This window comes from Anneissia japonica, unplaced genomic scaffold (genome assembly GCF_011630105.1).
Source record: "Anneissia japonica isolate Jap-2015-1 unplaced genomic scaffold, ASM1163010v1 scaffold287834_len5846547_cov211, whole genome shotgun sequence".
NCBI lineage: Eukaryota > Metazoa > Echinodermata > Crinoidea > Comatulida > Comatulidae > Anneissia > Anneissia japonica.
In genome coordinates, this window is record NW_022704992.1 from 987,422 (window position 1) to 1,008,507 (window position 21,086).

General features: G+C 31.6%; 1 protein-coding gene across 3 annotated transcripts in view; it reads right to left on the bottom strand.

Moving 5' to 3' along the window:
* Positions 1-4,045: 4,045 nt before the first annotated feature.
* The window catches only part of LOC117105038 (beta-parvin-like), an 18,212-nt gene continuing 1,171 nt past the window's right edge, over positions 4,046-21,086 (bottom strand). For 2 of the 3 annotated variants that reach the window (XM_033246037.1, XM_033246036.1), the window contains exons 2-12: positions 19,076-19,159; positions 18,229-18,299; positions 17,427-17,529; positions 16,658-16,795; positions 16,142-16,257; positions 15,721-15,779; positions 14,810-14,829; positions 13,879-13,940; positions 13,028-13,198; positions 12,315-12,387; positions 7,088-7,164 (exon numbers count right to left, since the gene is read on the bottom strand). In XM_033246037.1, coding sequence (XP_033101928.1) covers positions 7,088-7,164; positions 12,315-12,387; positions 13,028-13,198; positions 13,879-13,940; positions 14,810-14,829; positions 15,721-15,779; positions 16,142-16,257; positions 16,658-16,795; positions 17,427-17,529; positions 18,229-18,299; positions 19,076-19,112 — 927 coding nt within the window. In that variant the 5' untranslated portion in view covers positions 19,113-19,159. Of the gene's footprint in view, positions 7,165-12,314; positions 12,388-13,027; positions 13,199-13,878; positions 13,941-14,809; positions 14,830-15,720; positions 15,780-16,141; positions 16,258-16,657; positions 16,796-17,426; positions 17,530-18,228; positions 18,300-19,075; positions 19,160-20,225; positions 20,387-21,086 lie in introns of those variants that run through there. The other variant, XM_033246035.1, reaches the window with a different exon arrangement.

Here is a 21,086-nt window from a genome sequence, read left to right on the forward strand (position 1 = left end):
GTATGAAGTTAGGTTATTGCGGACGTCGGAGTTGCTGTTCGGAGGTAGTGCTATATATATATATATATATATATATATAGGCATATATACCGGTATATCTTGAAGCGGCAATGCTTTACTTATGCAATATTAAATATTCCTATTGGATAACTCCGCCTTTGCTCTCAACTTTGTCTCTTAACTCTAAGTACGTGGGCCTAAATAGCTTTAAAACGATATATAACGACGTGAGAAAGACGCCATGGCCTAGACTTTTGGGCCTTTATCTATTTGCAGTGGATCAAGAACTAGCGCTGTTCCACTACGAATGTACAGAAAATGTTGTTTCCAATCGGATTCGAATTTAAAGGCCATCAGACCATTTGTTATACAGATTTCGAATCTCGTGGGGAAACGTCTTTCCACACGCACAGATTCTTCTTCATTTTTAGTCTTCAACATTGAAAAAGTAGACACTATTATAAAATCACCCCAAGAGTTGAGTTTATCTCTTTATTTTAATATATATATATATATATATATATATATATATATATATATGTATATATGTATATGTATAGGCCTATATATGTATGTATGTATTATAATGTAAACTTTAAAGAGAAACGTACGGGAGTAGAATGTCGCATCGACCTGGAATTGAACCCCGTGCCAACATACAGTAAAAATCTCGGGTATGGACCACAAAATTGATTAAAGTGTAACTACCCATAATAGGTATCGAGAAATATGGTCATAGCTAGGTATTTGGGTCTCTGGCGTTTAACCTACATATGGTTTTATACATTATTCAACCCACATAATATATATATATTTTTTATTATTAACTACTCTATATACTGCATCTGACTTGGTATTCTGATTAGAGTAGGCATATAGCAACGAATATTCTGTAACTGTTTTATGAAAATTGCTTACTCGATTTTCTGTAACATAATCAGCAATATTTTTAATATTTAGGTTATGACAGAGGCATCAGCTGTTGAAAAGTGGAGGTGGACTTAAGTTCTTGCTCATCAGAAATTCAAGATGAATAATAGAAGGACATATGATAGATATGATGCACTTTAGAGTTCAGAAACATTAATGGGAGCCGAAGGTATGCTGAATTCGAACACTACAAACATTTTAAGATGTGTTTGTTGTTTCCTATCGATTATGCTACCAACTGACTGTTGAGCTAATAATTAAGATAATAATAATAATTAGATTTAAGTAAGAACAAATCAATATAGGCCTACTTGCCGCCAGTTAACCAACACAGGGTAAATACTGTTATTCGTAATATTTGTAGTCATTTACGTATTTTTTTCGTAAAATAAGTAAATCAGATTGAAATAATAATAATGCTGTTCCTTAATTCATTGTTTGTATAGCCCCAATTAACAAAACTTTTCGTAATAAAATAATTGTGTAAGCGAAAATATAACTGTTTCGATATTTCAAAACATTTCAATTGAAAGTGATTTAACTTATTTGATTCTTTTTAATTTACGTTTGTAATCACTTTAAAAAGGTAGGGTTTGTCAGATTTTAACACACAGTATGTCTTTAATAGGCTGATCCACAGTATGTCTTTAATAGGCTATATTATTTAAGCTGACAAAACTTTCCAGGTACACAAGAGATACAGTAGGTGTACTTTATTCAGGTAAGCCATTTGGACTTTTTAGCTACCTTAATCATGATATGGTTTTTCTGAGCCACTCCCTACCGTTTCAGAACCAAACCGCACAGGTAAAACTTTAGTTGTTTCGTGAGGCACTACTACTTAAAGATACCAAGTTCTTCTCTCTTTCTAGGCATGAACTTTCCGTTCAGATGAGTAAGCAGGTGGCATGTCCTAGCCTTTGTGAACCCTGTCCACTAACCTCTAGAGAATCTCATGACTTGATATTTTTCTGCCCCCACGGCCTACACTGGCTGGAATTACGCATTGACAAAGTGTTTGACATGGGCATCGCTAATTAATTGAACAAGATATTCAGCAGTCAGTGCTTATTAAACCCGACAACAACTGACTATACAATCCGGTTGTCATCTACCAGAGATAGATTTTATCGTTTACTTTTTGACTTTTTGGCAAAAAGACATTATAATGTTTAACCATGTGGGAAATTAATAATTGTAAATCACATTACAATACAATCTTCAGACATTAGCTATAATTAGAATAGAGTGTCAAAGCCGTGTCTGCTGATGAGAAAGGACACTAAATATTTATTAGAAATTTATGCAGAAAAATTCATAAAAACATATTCATAGAATAAAAATTGGAAAATTTTCAAAATGGATATAAAAAAAAATCACATTTTAAAATGCAGCAATTTCAATAAGCGAAAACAACTTACATTTTATGTGGCGAATAAAGATATTTTGGGCCACCCGTTTCGGCAATGAATTATCAACTTCTAACATTTAAGCTGTAATTTGTTGATAGGCCTAAACCAAATCTATTCTATAAGTCAACTTGAAGGGAATTTTAAAAATATATTATATAGAAGTACTATTTTAAGATGTACTTATTAACAGATATAAAGTAAAAGAAAACCTGTTGACTTCAGGACAATCAAGCATGAAATTCCAGGATCTACTAAAGACCTAGTCCCTGATATTGATGTAAAGAATTGTAAACCCATTGCATTAAAAAAAAATCCCTTAAATGATATTGAACTTCCTACCTTAATGATTTAATGAAATTATGCCAATTCAATTTCTGAAAGCATTTAAAAATAATGTTTCACTCATTGTCTAAAATAAGTGTTTACAAATTGAATTGAAACGTTCAAAATTCCCAAATGTTAACAAATCCACATTAACATTTAACATAAAATAAATGTATTTAAAATGAATTCTGGCTTAAAATAAGCCAGAATAAGCTTTATGAAAAGATTAACAAGTTAAAAAAAAAAAGACCAAAAGCAAATATTCTGCAAATATTGTTGTAATATATTTGTTTTAGGCAAAAACAAATATATAATTACATACATAATTTAAAGCTTAGCCTTTACACCACTAAAACTTATTGTAAGAATTGATTAAATCATATGTAGCAAACTATTTACAGCAAACTTGGATTAACTTTTAAAACTATCATAAGACGACGGTGAAAATAGTACAGTAGTTAGGCAAGAGCAAGGCTAAGTTAAGTAAACAAGAATACACAAGCCCTAGATTACATAATTTTGAAATAATTACATCAAATGAAACTAATTAAACACAGAAACTAATATTCTACTAAAACCTTAATTTTATAAACATATAAGTTTAATAAATAAAAAATATTTATACTTAATTTTGTAAGAAAAAGGTATCAAAATCAATCTAACTTGTATATAGAATAAATATCCTAGCCGGAAAAAAACAGCATGCCAAGTTTTAACGAGTACATACCCACGTTTAAAAAGTGAAGTATCCCTATGACAGGAGAAATGTCTCGGAAGAATAACTGTACACTAAACCTGAAGAGCGATGTACATAGGTTCACAGCTGTATCCAACACTGCCAATCAGGTCTGTATGACCAGACCTTCTCATCCCCTGCACCCTCAACAGTTTGACCTCAATGAACCCATCCCCTTCCCATCCAGCAACAACCTGTTCAAACCTAACCACCTAGTGCAGTCTTTCTTTTTCCTCGCTTGCAAACCTTTGCTGGTCAAATGAAAAACTGTTTCAACCTGTTTGGAACATCTCTCAACAGCTATTGTAAAATAGTTTAACGATACTTTCACAATATTTTATTAATTTTGAATACTCCATGGCCAAATTTGGATGCCAACTCGCATAAAATGTCACCGCTTCGGACCACAGTTTCTGAATTATAATTTTGTGACACAACTATTGTGTGAGCTCGTTTACAATACATAAAACAGACCCAGTAAGGTTGTGATTCAATCGGACAGTTGGCATGGCATTGTCCCTTACCATGTCACTGGTCCGAGCCTTCGTGTCATCATTGGCACAGACTCAACATGACAATCCTAAAATTAATGCTTAATTTTTTACAGAACACGATAAACGGTTTAACAATAAAACAAGTTCAATCTCTGTTTTACAATTTGTTTAATAAAGATGTTCAACTCCCGTTCAACTCTTCTACCAGGAAAATATTTTAAAGATAAAAGAATTAAAGATGGATTTTTTGTCCAAGACAAAAACTATAAATTATATAGTGTAACATTATTTTCTAAATCAGCTAGCAGCAATATTTTATCATGTTACAATTGAAAGCATTAAGCGAATTTAAATGATCCACAAAATAATTTCAATATGTAAGATTAAATAACTAAAATAAAACTATTACATCATATAAATTATACAAACAGTAAAAAAAATTATTTAAAAAAAAAAATAGTAAAAATATTAAGACATTTTAAAAACTTTTAAGTAATGTTGCTACTCATCTTAAATTACTAATAGTTAATCCATTTGATTCATACCATATAACACAGTATCATTAATAAATAAAAAATAACAATCAGTAATTCTATGCATGCAAGTGTATTCATATTATCCTAAAAATTTCAAACATTAAAATGATTTTACTAAACATGCCTAAGTTCTTAGCTCAAAGGTCCTTGATTTTGTTAGCTTGGCTTCTAAGATAGTTGAGATAAACTCAACATCATTAACAGGAACCCTTACACAAGAAAACATGTTCACCGTCTCTCATCCACAAAGCATTAAGCATACGTATGCATATCAATATAAACAATAAGTTCTATATGATAGCTATCTTATTGTTTTTGTATATAACATAGAAGAAAATGTACAAAAAAGTATTTTTATATAACTTACTCTAATTTAATACACACACCTGTTAAAATTTCTTGTAGGGATTACATTTTAGCATGCCTCTAATTAATGCTTCTTGGTGAAAACCACAAACATGAGATAGCTAATTATATCACCAGCAGTTATTATAATTCCTCAGTTTAATATCTACCATACCGTTACTACCATCACTAATATAATAAATCTAATTAATATAACCATTAATTATTTTGTTAATTTTGAGAAAACGCAATGTAATAACAGGATTTGTAGTGTACATATTCATTTGGCAAAAGGAATACTCAAAGCACATACCAAAAGCAGGTCACATTTAGACTGATAACATTTTATTAAATTTCTTAATGATTTTCAAAAACTAATATATAGTATGAAATTTAAAACTTAAGTTGATGTTACTATAAACGACGTTTTAAAATTCATTATAAATGTTCTCTTTGTTTAATGAACTGACAGACTGTTGGATGACTTTAAAGGTTTATCCAATGTTAGTGACAGTTGTAGAAATAGACATTCACTGATGCAGCCTACTTTTCTTCTTCACTGTCCACTTCAGATGCTTCCCGTTTCAGTGAAATAAATTAGCAATTATTAACAAACCAATCAAAAAACTGGACTTTAAATTCGAATTTAAATGACGCTCTATCACTAATCAAATCCTAATTGCAGCTATTCTATTAGTTTTGGACTTCAGGTGATTTTGCGGCCGTTGAAATATATATTGCAATTCCATATACTTTACTATTATCTAAGCCAACATTTCTACTGTATACCCTTTTACCCTCTTAGTCAAAGAAAAAAAATCACAAGATTTGTAAATTAAAACTAAAAATGTTTGTTTCAAGAATTTAGGTCTATTACTAGTATGAAATTTTCAATGGCAACTAGTTCAATGTCTGAATATTTAGGAATTTTTTTTTTCTATTAGTAAATATGAAAACACATACTAATAAATATTATCAATATATTGTATTAATAGATTCACATTATACCATATCAAAGGCAAATTTGGCTGTGTTTATGAATATTCTCATCCATTCAGAAAAAGGTTGGCTACGGTACACAAGAAATTATTTAATTTAAAATACAATATAGATAAATGCATTCTAGCAGCATTTGACCATATGGGCATGCTAGGATTTAATATACAAGTGATGTCTGTTAAGGAGTTACTTAGGAAACAAAACACTGGATTTGGTCAGACTTATACTTCCTGATTGATTGAACCTTTTAACCTTGACTGTATTCCCCAAACAAAAATGGAAGACTCCAAAGATTTGTAGGATCATAAAAATATAGAATTCTATAAAGGTTTGATTCAATATATAACAAAGGGGTGTCTATTATCAGAACATTAAATTTTCATCACAAGAGTCTTTGTGTATAAATAATACAAAGCAACTCTTCAGATCCATTACTGATCAATTCACAAAAGGTAACAGTGGCACTCTACTAACAAATTATAAGCAACATTATCATTATTCTTACATATCACTTTACATGAAAGATTGCAGATTGAACTTTATGTACTATAGGAATCTTTTAAATACTATTATGGTCGGTATTATACTGTACTTACAATAGGTAAATATAAGTAATTATGTAGTAAGGCAAGTCCATTTCAGATACTGTATATGGTACAGACTAATATGATGTTGATATTTGTAGTAGTCTACCAACCATTTTGTCAGCCTTTTTCTTACCCCCGGCCCCTTAATTTTTCCTACAAAAAGAAGTCTGCAACATACATTATTATATAGCTAGAACTATATGTCTGGTGAAAATATCAATGGCTTATATAAATGTTCAAACTCCTGCAGAATTTTTCTTTATAAATGTAAAAAAGGGAAGTGGAACACGAAGAGAAAACATTTTTTTTTCAATTTAGACTTAAATTAAGTAAAGTAAATTAATTTACAGACATCTTGTCTATAGCATTAATTGTTGATCACTATTTTTGATAAATATTCATAAAACAATGCTGCATAATATGTATATTATGCAGATAAGTGAAAACTAAAGTTTCACATTTCAATATAATAACTTTACATGGTTACATGATTATCCTTCCTAATCCATGTACGGTTGCAACGGCCGCAGGACGATTATTTAAATTTGGACGCAGAAAGAAGTCAATGACATTGGGGGCATCAGAGGCGCTTACAGCATTAGATGTATCAACTTGGGGGCGTTGCACCTTCCTTAGCACCTACACCTCAAGTGGGTGTCATGTTTACTGTTATCATCCAGATCTAACTGGTAACTGTGATCAGTCAATTCCATCTTACTTCCATTTAATGTATTGCTTTGTATTTGATGAAGAGATTGTACATAACTCGAACGGTGGATTTTAAATCTTTGTGTACAATATCTAAAAGAGAAGAAAGGATATAAATTAGTAATCATTCTTTTCTTATTTAAATCTTATGTGTATATATATATTTCTATTGTTAAATTTAAGTGTCAACATTTCTAGGTCAAGCCGTTCATGATTGGTAAATATATTTTGGTCTATGGCATGAGGGCATATCTTTGATTAACATATTCATGATATCATATACAATTAATCAAGACATTTTTTCATGGTATAAAATTATTCATTTAATGTAATCTAACATGCTAAATATTTTAAAACGTTTCCCTTAAGGCATATTACTGATTTGAAGATTTGGGAATTCAATTATTTGAATGAAGGAAAATAAGTCGGGTGAGGTTACTGTTTAGTATTCAATTCTGGGGTGAATGTTTTGTAGTTGGATGCCATATATTCTAATTTTTGGAATGGCTAATATTTATAATTTTTATTTTGAAATAACTAAGTACCGCTACATTATAGACCGTCACACTTCTACTAGTTATTTTTTCAAATACTACAGTACCACCCTCTATACAGTATTCATAATTATAATACATAACTCTAACATACCTTTTCAAGGTATTGCTTAATTATTGCTTCCCCTCTTAACTACATCAACCCAGGGGCAGATTTAGGGGGAGAAATGAAAAAAAAAGAAAGAAAGAAAAAGAAAAAAATGATCGCCCCAAAACGCCTCAGAGGTTATTTTCAGGCGTCTAGAAAACAAAAATTTCTTGGACCTCCTAGGTTGATTTTATCTGGATCCCCCTCCCCCCATTTCGGACATCTGCAACCCTCTCATAGATCTATAATTATGTACCCTTCTTTTAGTCCGATTCCTCAATTATAGCCTCCCCCTCCTTGAGGTATTCCTCAGGCATTACACCCCTCATCTTCATGTTACAACAGCAAACAATTTTAGACTAGAAGCAGGTAAAGGTGAACATTATCTTATCTAACTATACAGTGACAGTCCCACACATGTCATGTCAGAATTCAGTGTGAACATGCATTCATCCAGCTAAACATATTAAACATTCCGAGCCCTCATCTTGCGATTGGTTGTATCACATGAATGAATGGGACTGCCACTTAAGCGCTAACATATCAGCATTCAAACATTAAAACATTCATCATATCCAAGCTTGTGGTTTCATATTTAATATCATTTTTTATAAACATGTTAAACACATCAGATTTCAAATATCTGTTGAAAAAAGATATCAAACAGACAGCAATCACAAACCCTGTGGAAGCAAGGTGATAGTTAGATGGCTTTACCATGCTTCAAATCAATTTGGCATTCACATAACACTTTATCTATTGCTTGCCATTAGCGCTACAGCCTAAAAGCTAATGGCTAGGTCTATGCTGTCTATAGAGGGCGATACAGTAAATTAATGTGATGTCACAACATGACAATATCAGATTTTTGCTTGGTTTACCAGAAATCTAATTTTCATATCGAAACACAAAAAGAACTTAATATTTAAAGAAAACCATACTTATTGAATGATTGACTCAGAATATTTGCTGATAAAAAAAACAATTCAAAATATTTTAATTTTTGTAGAAAATCTGAAGATGAGAGAAGATAGAATAAAAGAAAGAGTGAAAAAAAATCATATTCAGAGTGAACATTTGAAAGATATTTATCATTGGATTGCGTTTCTTTAGAGCTAGATACAAGCATAACCCACAATATTAAGAAGACTTATTTCTAGTTGGGTCTTTCTGGTGGCGAATTGGGCAGCACACTAAGAGATCGTCCCGACATGTTTCCAAAGAGTGTACTGCGTTCTTTAATGTGCACAGGAGACATAATGCTCATTTGAGAAACGGTGTGTTAATTATTTATTGCATTTCTACCTTCCAGCTGAAACACAAGGACACCAGCAGATAGAATTAACAGAGGACCAAAGCTTGTTTTTTTAATTGAATATACAAATAATTAATTAATTTATTATTCTCAGTCATAATGTTATTTGTAGAATATGTAAATAAAACTAAATAAAAAAATGGGGAAAGAATGTTAATACTAAGGACACAACAACTTGGGAAATGGTATGAGTGCTAGCTATGGCTACTATGAAAACATGTTAATGTAACTAATGACACAAGTTAATGTAACTATGGAAACAGGTTAATGTAACTATTAAAACATTTAGGGATTGTAACACCATAGAGCATGCTGTTAGACTACATGCCTGATATGAGACAACACATACAAATTTATCTGAATCTTTCTGAAGCAAAACAATCATTCAATTAAATTTATACTCAATATGAATAAAAATTAAATTAAAAACATTTAATTTAAAAAAAATATTATTTAATTATTAAATTAATATATGAAAATTTGATTTTTAATTTACTCTTTAGAATCTTTTGAACATGACTGTTTATACTTCAGTAGGTTCAGACTAATTATATAGTGTTGCTATGGAGACCTGGACAGTTCAAAGGGTAATGTCTGCTTCCTTATACTTAAGAAACATGGTGTAAAGAATGCGCAGAGTAGACTTGAGATGATACTGAACAACGTCTGCAGAAGATCCAGAAATTTAACAACAGAAAAATAATGAAGAGTAAAACAAATCATAATACAATAATATTGAAAAGAATATATAGAATAGATTAGCATAAATTAAAAATTTAAAAATGTAAATTTTTTTCCCTGGCAACATTTCAGTCTGAGTACATGTTTTTGTAAGCAGGTACAGTATCTGATTGGTTGACTTCACCACCATTGACTATATAAGGTAATGTAGTTAAGAATGACACATAGCATTGGGATGCTGGTTTCAAAATTATCTCCAGGGAGTTTGTGATGCCATAAAATTTATTTTTATAAATACTTCCGTCATAAACAAAGTACAATTGTACCATACTTGTGGCAGGAGTCAAATGATTAAATATAGGTTAATACTTCTTAGCATAAATTATAGTGTTGGAGAACCACCAATCAGGAAAGAGCAGTAAAGTGAAACCAGATTGTGTGATGTTGTATTGCAGAAGAGTTAAAAGAAAACATGAAATTTAGTTGCCAGGTATTTCATTTATTTTTCACCAAAATTATTGAAAGCTTGATTAAAGATAAAAAAGTGATGTAACTGACAGCTTTTAAGTTTGTTTAAGAAATGAAAGTAAAATCAGGTTTCAGGTTAATTTATGAATGAATGGAAAATCAAATGATGAACAATTAGTACAAAATTGAAAATGGTCACAATTAATTTAATGAAATATGTACTTGATGAGATGAAATATGGGGGAAATAGCAGTTATCTAAAATGTTAAATGATTGGTACCATTATACTGGATTATTAAGAAATGATTTATATATTACATACCAAAATAAGACAAAAACAAATTTACAAAGAAAATATATGTATACATAATATAAGATATAATATGATACAATATTATAATAATAATCATTATTACTATAAAAGATATCAAATCAAATACAATTATGGTTAGTAAACAATTGAAAATGATAAATGTAAATAAACCAGAATGAAATAAAATAATGTTATAAAAAAATGTTATAGTGATATTAAAGACATGTTGAAAAAACTTGAAAACCCTCAAAAATAAAAATGATAAGTGATCAGGAGAAAACTGAAATGAAATAATTCAGTAAACAAATTAAAGCAATTTATAATAATTATAGATTAAAATTATTTATACTAAATACACTCTTTTCTATATGAATTAAAGACACAAGAAAACAAAACTTTTAAAATATTGAATGTTTTTCAAATATAATTACATTGATCATTACTATAGATTACAGTAGTTGTGTCGTCACAACTCTAGGTGGCGCTCGCTTGTGTCAACCAGATGTTGGTTACTGTTCATTACGTCTGAATGACTTCATAATTTTAATGGTTTAAGAATAGGCTTTCTGGAATAGGCATTTTAAAACCTAATAATTTACCATCAGAATGTACTAAAAACACAAAAAGCTTGCATTATATTAGTTACCGAATACACATTGAATCATCTATTAACATTTACAAAGAAAAATTAAGATACAACTTCTTAATAATTACATTAGAAATTGGGATCAATGGTGTGTCAGTTGAGAAAATGGCGTTGGTTGAACGCATTTGTATCATTGATAGCAATGGGGTAGTAGCACGTGGTATCGTGACGTAACACTGTAGTACTCTATAGGTTTATATAAACCAAATATTCTTAAATAATCCAAGAAATGAGCATTTAAGGCCAATGAGTGAGCCACCATTAAAACAGATGAACTAAGCTAGAGAAAGAAAAGCATGTTATCCTACACACATATATAAATTCTTACACATAAAAATTTGTACAATGAACACCAGTTAACAAAGAAAAATACTAAGTTTACTGAGTAAACATACTCAATCCTATCATTCCTTTACACCAAATTATAAATCATCATATGCTAACTTTAAGACAATGACAAAAATTTAAAATAATTAAAGATGAACAGCCAGTTATCAACTAAAAATACCAGAAAGCTAAGGTAGGCCTTATGGAAGTAGAAAATAAATATAGAATAAGAAACATAAAAAGAATCAAGAGGGAAAAATGAGAGCTGAATACAGTAGCTAGCTAAAGCCTTATAGTCTGCCATATTATTGATTTTATATTATCACCAATATGGAAATTACAGTTCATGTTGCAACCTAGTTCTAGTTATCGTTTAAAGCAGATGTCCTGCATCTTCATGTCGTTTTTTCCAAAGGGCACTACATTCATCCTCTTAAAATGTAAACAACCTGAACTCCGAGTCTTTGTTGTGATCAATGCAAGTCTGTTGGTGGTTAGACAGTGTTGTGTATACAACATTGACAGAGCCACGTAGAATCAACATTACTCATTCATATCACCAGAAGGTAGGATTCATGTATACCCTTAGGCCATCAAATCATACATTAAAAAATGTTCACAGTTGCATTTAACAGAATTAATCATTTTTTCCTCTGTAATCCAATGCTGATTGTGACAATATGAATATGATGGAGACAAACAAACCATGGATAAAAGATAATCTTGTGATGAATTTGTAGAATGATACAAGTTTTGTAAAATGACACAAGTCTTCGTAAAATGATACGAGTAGAATGATTACAAAGGCAATTTAGATGAAACTATAAATTATTTAAAAAAAATAACTACACCTTCTGGCCTTGCCTTGGGTCGGCTCAATCCTGCATCTTCCATTAATTCCAAAGATAGAGCGACATTGTGTACCTGAAAAATTTACACAATAAGATCGATAATTGTTATTTTTAATCAAAAATGTGAATGCAATTTATGATGAAATATCAGTATTTGAATTATTTAAGTGCTTTGAGATATGATCAATGAAATATTTTATTTTCAGGTCACTCCTTGCAATAAATTACGATTTTGTGAATAATAATTTGTGTGCATACATAAAAAAAATTATGAGGAAATTCACTGTCACTCTCAAGCGAACATCGACGAATAAATTTAATTGTCCCATTAACATATTTGTGAACATTTTTATTATGTAATAACATGAAAAGAATATATAACACCTCAAATCAACAGATCATTTTTAATTAAGATTCTTAACAAAATCCTTTAATACATTCATAGACAATTTGCTTCTTGGATAAAAACCTCAATTACAGTAACACCAATGCCACTTTCTCTACATCTAACATCTAGTTTAGGTGTCTTTTTCACTGAGGAAAAATAAATAATACAATTCTATCCCTCTCTACATTTGAATTTTCTATATAGACACATTCTGAAGATGCATTTTATATTAGCCCCAATCTACTGTATTATTGTTTACTCCAAGTTGTCTACTTCTTTAGCAATCTACTTATTCTGCGTTTATTAATGACAGACAGTAGCCTACCTTTTGCTCAAATGTCTCCGGGGTCATGTGATAACTATACATCGGTACAAAGTATCCTTCTAGTAGTCCCATCAGGAGGATGAAGTACACACCATCATGAAATTGCTCCTCTAGATCTGTCACATCTAAGTTTATTTTGTTCAAATGTTTATTTGCGAAGGTTACTAGTGACTGTTGAAGAGACAGCATTTTCATAAATATTCTTAGTACAATTATTATTACACTAATAATTGTAATATTAATATTATTGCTATTGTTCATAATTCAAAGCCGACAGCAGAAAAACGATTCTTCAATAACAGAAGAAATGTACTGTACTGTAAATACTGTACATTTTCAGACCAAGAAAATTTGCTTACATTATATTGAAGGATATAATCTATTAAGGTGACATATATAAGATGTCTATTATATATCATTCCCCATTAGTTTGATTGTTGAAGAGCAATAAAAAGTTTAGCATTTCCTAGGATGTCATAATTGGAAATCCATTAACCATCAAGCTCAACCCATTACATTTATAAAATGATATTCAAATTAAGTAACGGCATCTAAAAAATAGAAAATAAACCCAAATGGCTACCTAAAAATGCTGAAATTCACTTCTTGGCAGTTTTAACTGAAATCACATTATAAATTAAGTTATAACTCCATACTAAAATTTGTCAGTCATTTATTTTTTATTAAAAAAAAATATTTCAAAATCTTGGCATATCATGTCACTCATATTTACCACTTTCTTTCTCATGTGGCCTATTTAGATTCATATTCTAGGCAGCACAAAAATCAGCATGTATGAGTTTCATAGGAAGAAAAAAATGAACAAATTATTGACAGAGAATATTTCTTACTTTTCTGACAATAATTAACTTGTCGGGAGCATGAGAAAATAATGTATCAAACGCATCTCGTTCTAAAAGTAAAAGAAAAAAATACACAATATCGATATTTTAAAGAGATGAGATGCTACTACACAAATTGAAATACCATAAATACATAGCGAATGTGATTACATTTATATCTCAGTGATTAAAGAGCCAAAAATCTCAAATTGAAGGTAACATCAGTAATATACACCAATATTGTAAATGGGTCTGAAAGATTCTGTCAAATAAGGAAATTTATGCATGGAAAGTTTAATCCAAGGATGTTACTATATAGCATCTGTCTTTTCACACACAGTGGTGGAATTTAGATGAAGGAATGTCACAGACACTTTATTGGCATATAGTGGAACATCCACAAATGTAATAGAAACAATCACCAACTGTACTTATAGTTGGAGAAAAAATTGTCAACAGGCAGTGCCCACTACAGGAAAAAGCATTGGCCTTTTTCTTGATGTTCAGTTGTAGAGCTCACGGTTGATGAGTAATCTTGCTTTTTTGGTATAAGCAGTTTGTGGCTTGAAACCCAAAGGTGTGGCCACAATCTACTTCATACATTGGTGGAGCCAGTCACATAACCACTGGACTTTAGGAAGTAGTAATAGCAAAGCCACAATCGTACTTACGATGCAAACTGGTAGTTAGCTAAACCGTTTACACCCAAAAAAGGATTGTAAGCATACTGGCTTTATATAAAGGAAATGGTTCAATAGGTATTGTCAGAACAGATGAAATTTTATCAACATAGAATAATGTAGATTTGGAATGTCAGTATACTACTCTAAATCACCTTATTGTGTGAGACCAGTTTACTAATTGCTAAGATAAAGATTGTGTTGATTAAGCCAACTTCACTGTACAAAAATAACATAATAAACAATAAAACAATGCTTACCAAAATTTCCTCCAATTGCTCTGAAAAAGTAAAATAATTAATTTCATAATAAACTAATAATATTATACAAATAACGAATGTTTATGAGTGTAATGGGAAGAACATTTTCATGAGTTGAAAGATTGGTTGTTCCATTCAATGAGGCAGAGTAGAGTCAACAGTCAATCTTTCAGTGAGCCTCAATTGAGGCCTATGCTAGGCCTCGCTTGGCTAATGGATTAGAGAAGATGCAGATTTTATATTTTTTAACTGCTGTCCCAATTAAAAGAAAAATCATATAAATAATGAAATATGAAAAAAAAAAATTTTATAATATGCAAAAAAAAAAAGAAGATAATCTAAGAATACCAACCCTTGCCCTGCTGTCACAATATATCTTTGTATCCACTAGTTGTTGTTGAATTGTAGCGGTATAATATTACTATATTACTAGCTATAGATATCAGGTGGAATGTAGCCAAGCAGTTAAAAAAAAAAAACAAAAAACAAAAAACAAACAAAAAAAAAACAATCAAGAGTAAGATTTGAACCCCATATGTTCGATTAACTTTACACACAAAACGTGCATCTTTACCGCTCTGCCACATCTCACTTTGATCCAAGTAGTATATTTAATAGTATGTGATCAGTATTCACTACACTAGTAGATACTACACTGTACAAATACTACCTTATATTTTAATACAGTTGAACTTGCCCAAGTCGAATCCAAACTGCCATTGAAAAATTGTTCGACTTACGTAAAATTCGACTTACAGATTGTTAATTAATGGAAAACAAAATAGTTTGGCATGTAAAATAAGTTTGACTTAGAAATTATTCGAGTTAGGCAAGGTCGACTTAGGCAAGTTTAACTGTATATCATAGCACAGCATATCCTGTCGTACTATACTATAAAAACATTGGCTTACTCATTTGCCTTGGTGATTGTTTCTGACACTCTCTTGGAAACTAAAACATTGTCTTTTTTCTTTAAAAAAACAAAAAAGCAACAAAAAACAAATCAATGCACAGATATAACCAAGCAAGTACACAAATAAAACAATCTTAATCTTAATAGTGTTTGGATTTATAACACAGAGGTTAAAGGCACACTTGTCGATGGTGGTGAAGCAAGTCTTCTGTACGCAACTGGCTCATGAACACTTTAAAGAACCAAGTACATCTTTCGGGGTACTGATCCATACAGACTGTTATCAGACAAGAATGGCACCGAATTACAGAGTAACTCGAGCACAGCGATCCTTTGGGGAGGACGTTACTGTACAAGGTAGTCGAGCGCTTTGAGAATTCGGTGTAACATGGTATGTATATCAAACTACATTTCATTACCTGGATAACAACAACACTGACGGACACATCCTCTGGGATCTTGATAGGTGCCTTAAAATGGAAGGCGAGTGACACCAGGAGATGCAGGATGGATATCAGGTTCTTGGAGTGAATACCTGTGAAGGTGACATGTTATATTATTACAGTAGTTGAAAAAGCAAGGAGGAAGATAGAAAATAGAAAAAAGGTTATTAGTTATTATTGTGTACATACAAATGATGATTTAGATATTGATATTTGATGAACTGAAGAACATAATGATGATGACAATGATAGGAACAATAATTAAGGAGGGAATAAAGATTATGATGGGAATAATGATTATGACGATGATAATGATTATGATGCTGACAGTGATGACAATAATCAAGGTTAACAATCTTTATGTATGTTTAAAGTATTCTGGTATATTTCAATTTTGATATTTATGTTATTGTATTTCAATTGTACTTGATTTTGTGTCAATGGACATTCTATAAATCAAAAGAAGTCAAAAGAAGAAACAAGGACCCTTACTGTCAACACTCCATTTCTGTTGTTTCTGATTTCCACTAAGTTTCTCGACAGCTTCCAATACCATCTGAAGTTTCTGCTTCTGAAATACTGTCGACTGCATCACCTCGCGTACCTCAAATTTATTTCCTGTCAGTTTTTCTGATTTGAATATAATTTTAATCAATGAATTACATTCTTTATTCGAGCTAGCTTCAATAAATAGTATTAAAATTGATAATAAAATGTTATATACAGAGAGGGATTGTTGACCACCATTTTTAACTGGCCAGTTTCAACATAATTTCTAAAAAAAGAACAGATCTAAGTTGGACTTGTGTCTGTCTGGCCATGTCTTAAGCATGGTTACATTAGACAGTGCTTCTTTCATTATATTATCAGCTATTAATGTATTTTTGGTGTTAGAATAATAGCAAAGAGTATAAAACTGCAAGAGGTCCGACTGCCAGGGATTCTTTGGAACACAATCCTATTTCAAAAAGTACTACCCAAAAGGGGCATGGCCTTTAAAAGTATGTAAAGTGCGTTCATATCGAACGCGTGCAGTGCGTCTATAGAATGTAAGCTGGAATTCGAAAACGCAGCACGCGTTCGATACGAACGCCTTTTACGTTCTTATGGGAGTATTTTTGAACGTTCCATTGCCTGTATACAAAATAAAGGCAGTCGGACCTCTTGCAGTTTTATACTCTTTGATAATAGTAATATGTATACCATGTGACTATTTAAGAATGATCCCTGAAACTGTTGAATTATTTGATTGACAACCTACCATATAAGTTTCCTAAAATCTGTCCATCATGGAGATCTTCTTCAAGGTCTCGCACTATAATTCTCTGGTCTTTTAATTCAACATTGATCCAGTCAATCAAAACCTAAAAGAGATATTACACTTTTATTATAAATTATCTACATGAACGTTTTCATCCTTTATTGATTCTCTATAAATAACAATCATATATAATATTTAAAATGTTCTTAGTATAAAAATTGAAGAAATTATTACTTTGAAAATGAAAACTGCCACTACCACCAATATCAACACCACAGTCATCATACCCATCTGTAAATTATCACCAATATTCCCACAACCACCATCACCAATCCCAAAACATCACCAACACCACTATCACCAACACTACTATACCACCCCCATCACCATCATCATTAGCACCATCATAAACTACCGAGTTCATTGTATTTTGTAATGTTTTGAACAGTAGGCCTACTGTATAATGGATACCAAGTCAACAAAAAAATTGAGGCTACGTTCAGACTTGGAGTTAAGCCCAGCTCAACATTAAGCCCGATTTAACTCTGCCTGGCGTTCACACTAGCAGGGTTAGCCAAGCGCGAGAATTTGCATAATAATGAACCGTAACCAGGAAACGCGTTTCAAAACATTGCTCGCGAAACGCTAGTTCACAGTGTACGTAATTGAATGCTGATTTGTCATTTTGTTACCCGGAGTCAATGCAATTACCCCCGCAACGATTAAAGTCAGACTGGCAGGTGGATAAACCAGGTGAGTTGAGCCGGGTTTATCCACTTAGTCTGAACTAGGCCTGAATTACCTCCACTAATTCCTTCAGTTTAGCACTTTCTCTTGAAGAATTCTCAATCATTGAAATTTCTTGACCTTCATCTGTGGGGATTAGAGAGAAAATATATAATAATAATAATAATTGTATTATTTACTTCTGTTCTTTTTGATTGTTGGTCATAAAGTGAATTAAATACAAATATATAATACTAATTGTATTATTTACTTCTGTTCTTTTTGATTGTTGGTCATAAAGTGAATTAAATACAAATATATAAAACTATTGTTTAAATTAATTAAGGTTTTTTGGTAAGAAGTGAAGGTCATTATAAACAGGAAGGGAATTTCAGAGAATGGGAGTACTGGGTTGATTTCATATGTGACAAAGACAAGCCAAACCAGTCAATCATCGCAAATCCTGTATAGGAGATAATGGCCAAAACATGCTGAAATGTCAAAATTTGTGAATTCTATTTTATTGCACTAAATTAACCTTTATTCATCTATATATCATGCTATGCTGTTTTTTCCTCATTTTAAATGTTAAAACAACAATTTTTAATGATTTGATTTGGTTTCTGCCTAAGAAATGCCTGAAACTTTAAAGACTGATTTCTCAAATATTGTTCTTAAAACAGCTGTATGGTTAAACTCCTGTAACTTCATAACGAAATGTTGGATTTAAATGATTCTTTTACCATTTTATACTCTCATTTTACCCTTTAACTCTGTATTAGTAAACTAAAAATTGATTTTTTGCGACGAGTGATTGGTTTGGCTTGTCTTTGCCACATATGGTAACAGGTGAGTACAATATTGGTACAGCAATAATAATAAATGATTTGTGAATTGTCAGGGCATCAATCTTCCTTACTCACCTAACACAAGGTTTTCTGTTGAAAAATCCAGCAACATGCCTGGTGATTCCAAGGCATATCTCCCTTCTTCTGCCAAGTCATCAACTGCAAAACAAAAATCATTTAATTTGCCTCAATTAAAATTATGTTTAAAGGTTGTGTGGTCTGGTAGAGTAAAAACATTGGAGATTCATGGTAGCCAGCCTGCTACGAGGAGGAAATACCAACAATTAACAGGTTATGGGATGAAGTACAAAAAACTACAAGTACTACTAAACAGGTGTGACTACCTTACAAAGAATATTATTGAATCTAATACTAACCATCAAAAAGTAGTTTGAAGGGGCAGACATAAGTCATTCTATACAATATACTGAGCTTTGTATGATATAATCAAATAAAACATGGATCAAAAATCTTTGATTTTTACAACAGGTTTAAGGTTAAAACAACTTCTATGATACTCTAGGCTCTATGCTTGGTTACATCATTCATAGAAATACCTTCCATAGTTACATGCACTCTTGGGTCCCAAGTCTCCTCGAAATTAGCATGGTCCCCAACACACTTTTGAGACAAGCAAACATCTCTTGGAAACTAATAATAGGCCTAGGCCTATATTTCCTGTAAATTCTGAATGTCACATTTCCCCAAACGTCAAGTTTGTACCCACTGGCAGTGACCGGCGATATTCATTACATTGGATGTATATCCTAAATACCATCCGAAACAAAACACTGAAATGGCTAGGCCTGGGCAGGACAACTGACACAGCTACTAGCTAGGCCTATCACCTCTCCGCCTCGGCTAGCTAGGGCCAGGGAGGTCATTCGCTTCTCAATGCATCCAACCACAGAAAGAGGCGTTCCTCAAACTTTCATAGTACAGTATCACACAATTTAATCTAAACTTTAACAGATATTATCAAACTTAATTTTGTTAGAAATTCAACCACACAATTCAGTAAATACAAGTTAATATTTTTGTTACTTTTCATATAAGAATTTCAAAATTCTAAAGAATGTTATGATTCAGTATGCTATGAAATATGACAGGCACTCGATAAAGAGTAAAACAGGCCAAGTAAAAAATTGAAGGCCTCATGAGAGTACCCTAAAACTATGGTAAAATAATGTTGCCATAGTTATTAATACACAAAAATGGTATCAACCTTCTTTGTTGTCTTTTTCCTTTTTCCTACGACCTAATGTTGTAACTATGTTGAGGAAAGAGTCATCTTTTTTGTCCCTTTTCGGAGTAGTTGCCCTAGTAGTAGGTGAAGTAGCCATCTTCACTGCAGTGAGTAGCGGCGTATGTTTGTTGGGAGTGTACGATCAAATTTCCATCAATAATATGTACCATAGCGCCCTCTATAACTCTTGACAACCATAGCAAAGATCTACCGGGTAAATCTTTGAACGCTTTGAGGGAGAGTATAAGTACTGTACAATTTTCTATTTTTTACATTTTATTTATAAATAATTATACATAAATAACTTTATTGTTATATTATCCTTATGCATCCCAAATTTCACAAAATAGGGATGGACAATTTCTAAACAAACGTTTTGTAGATAATGAAAATAATATAGGCCTATAATTATATTAACTTCATTATAAGCTTTCAGAAACTCTCATCTATTGTTTTCTTTTATTGCTTATAATGTTGCCCTATATGGTTATAAAATAAGAATCAAGATTTAAGATTCATTTATTCGTAGCCATATATATAGCCATAGCTGTATTCCGAGCCGCATAGCTTGTATTCCACTATTTGCATTCACACCTGGACTGTGTATATATATTGCCTTGGTTTGGCTCCGTAATCATTAGTGGTCGTGGGACTAGTCTGGGCCCTACCTAAGCTGGTCGAACGTTTTGTTTGGGTCTGTACCCTAGCTGCACTGATGAGGCCTGGAAGGCCGAAACGGATCCGTCTGCAGATATTGGGATTTCTTCCAGTGGATGCTTAGTTTATTTTGTCATTCTGATCGGATTTTCTCTACTGTTCCGTTTTAATTTAAATTTTAAA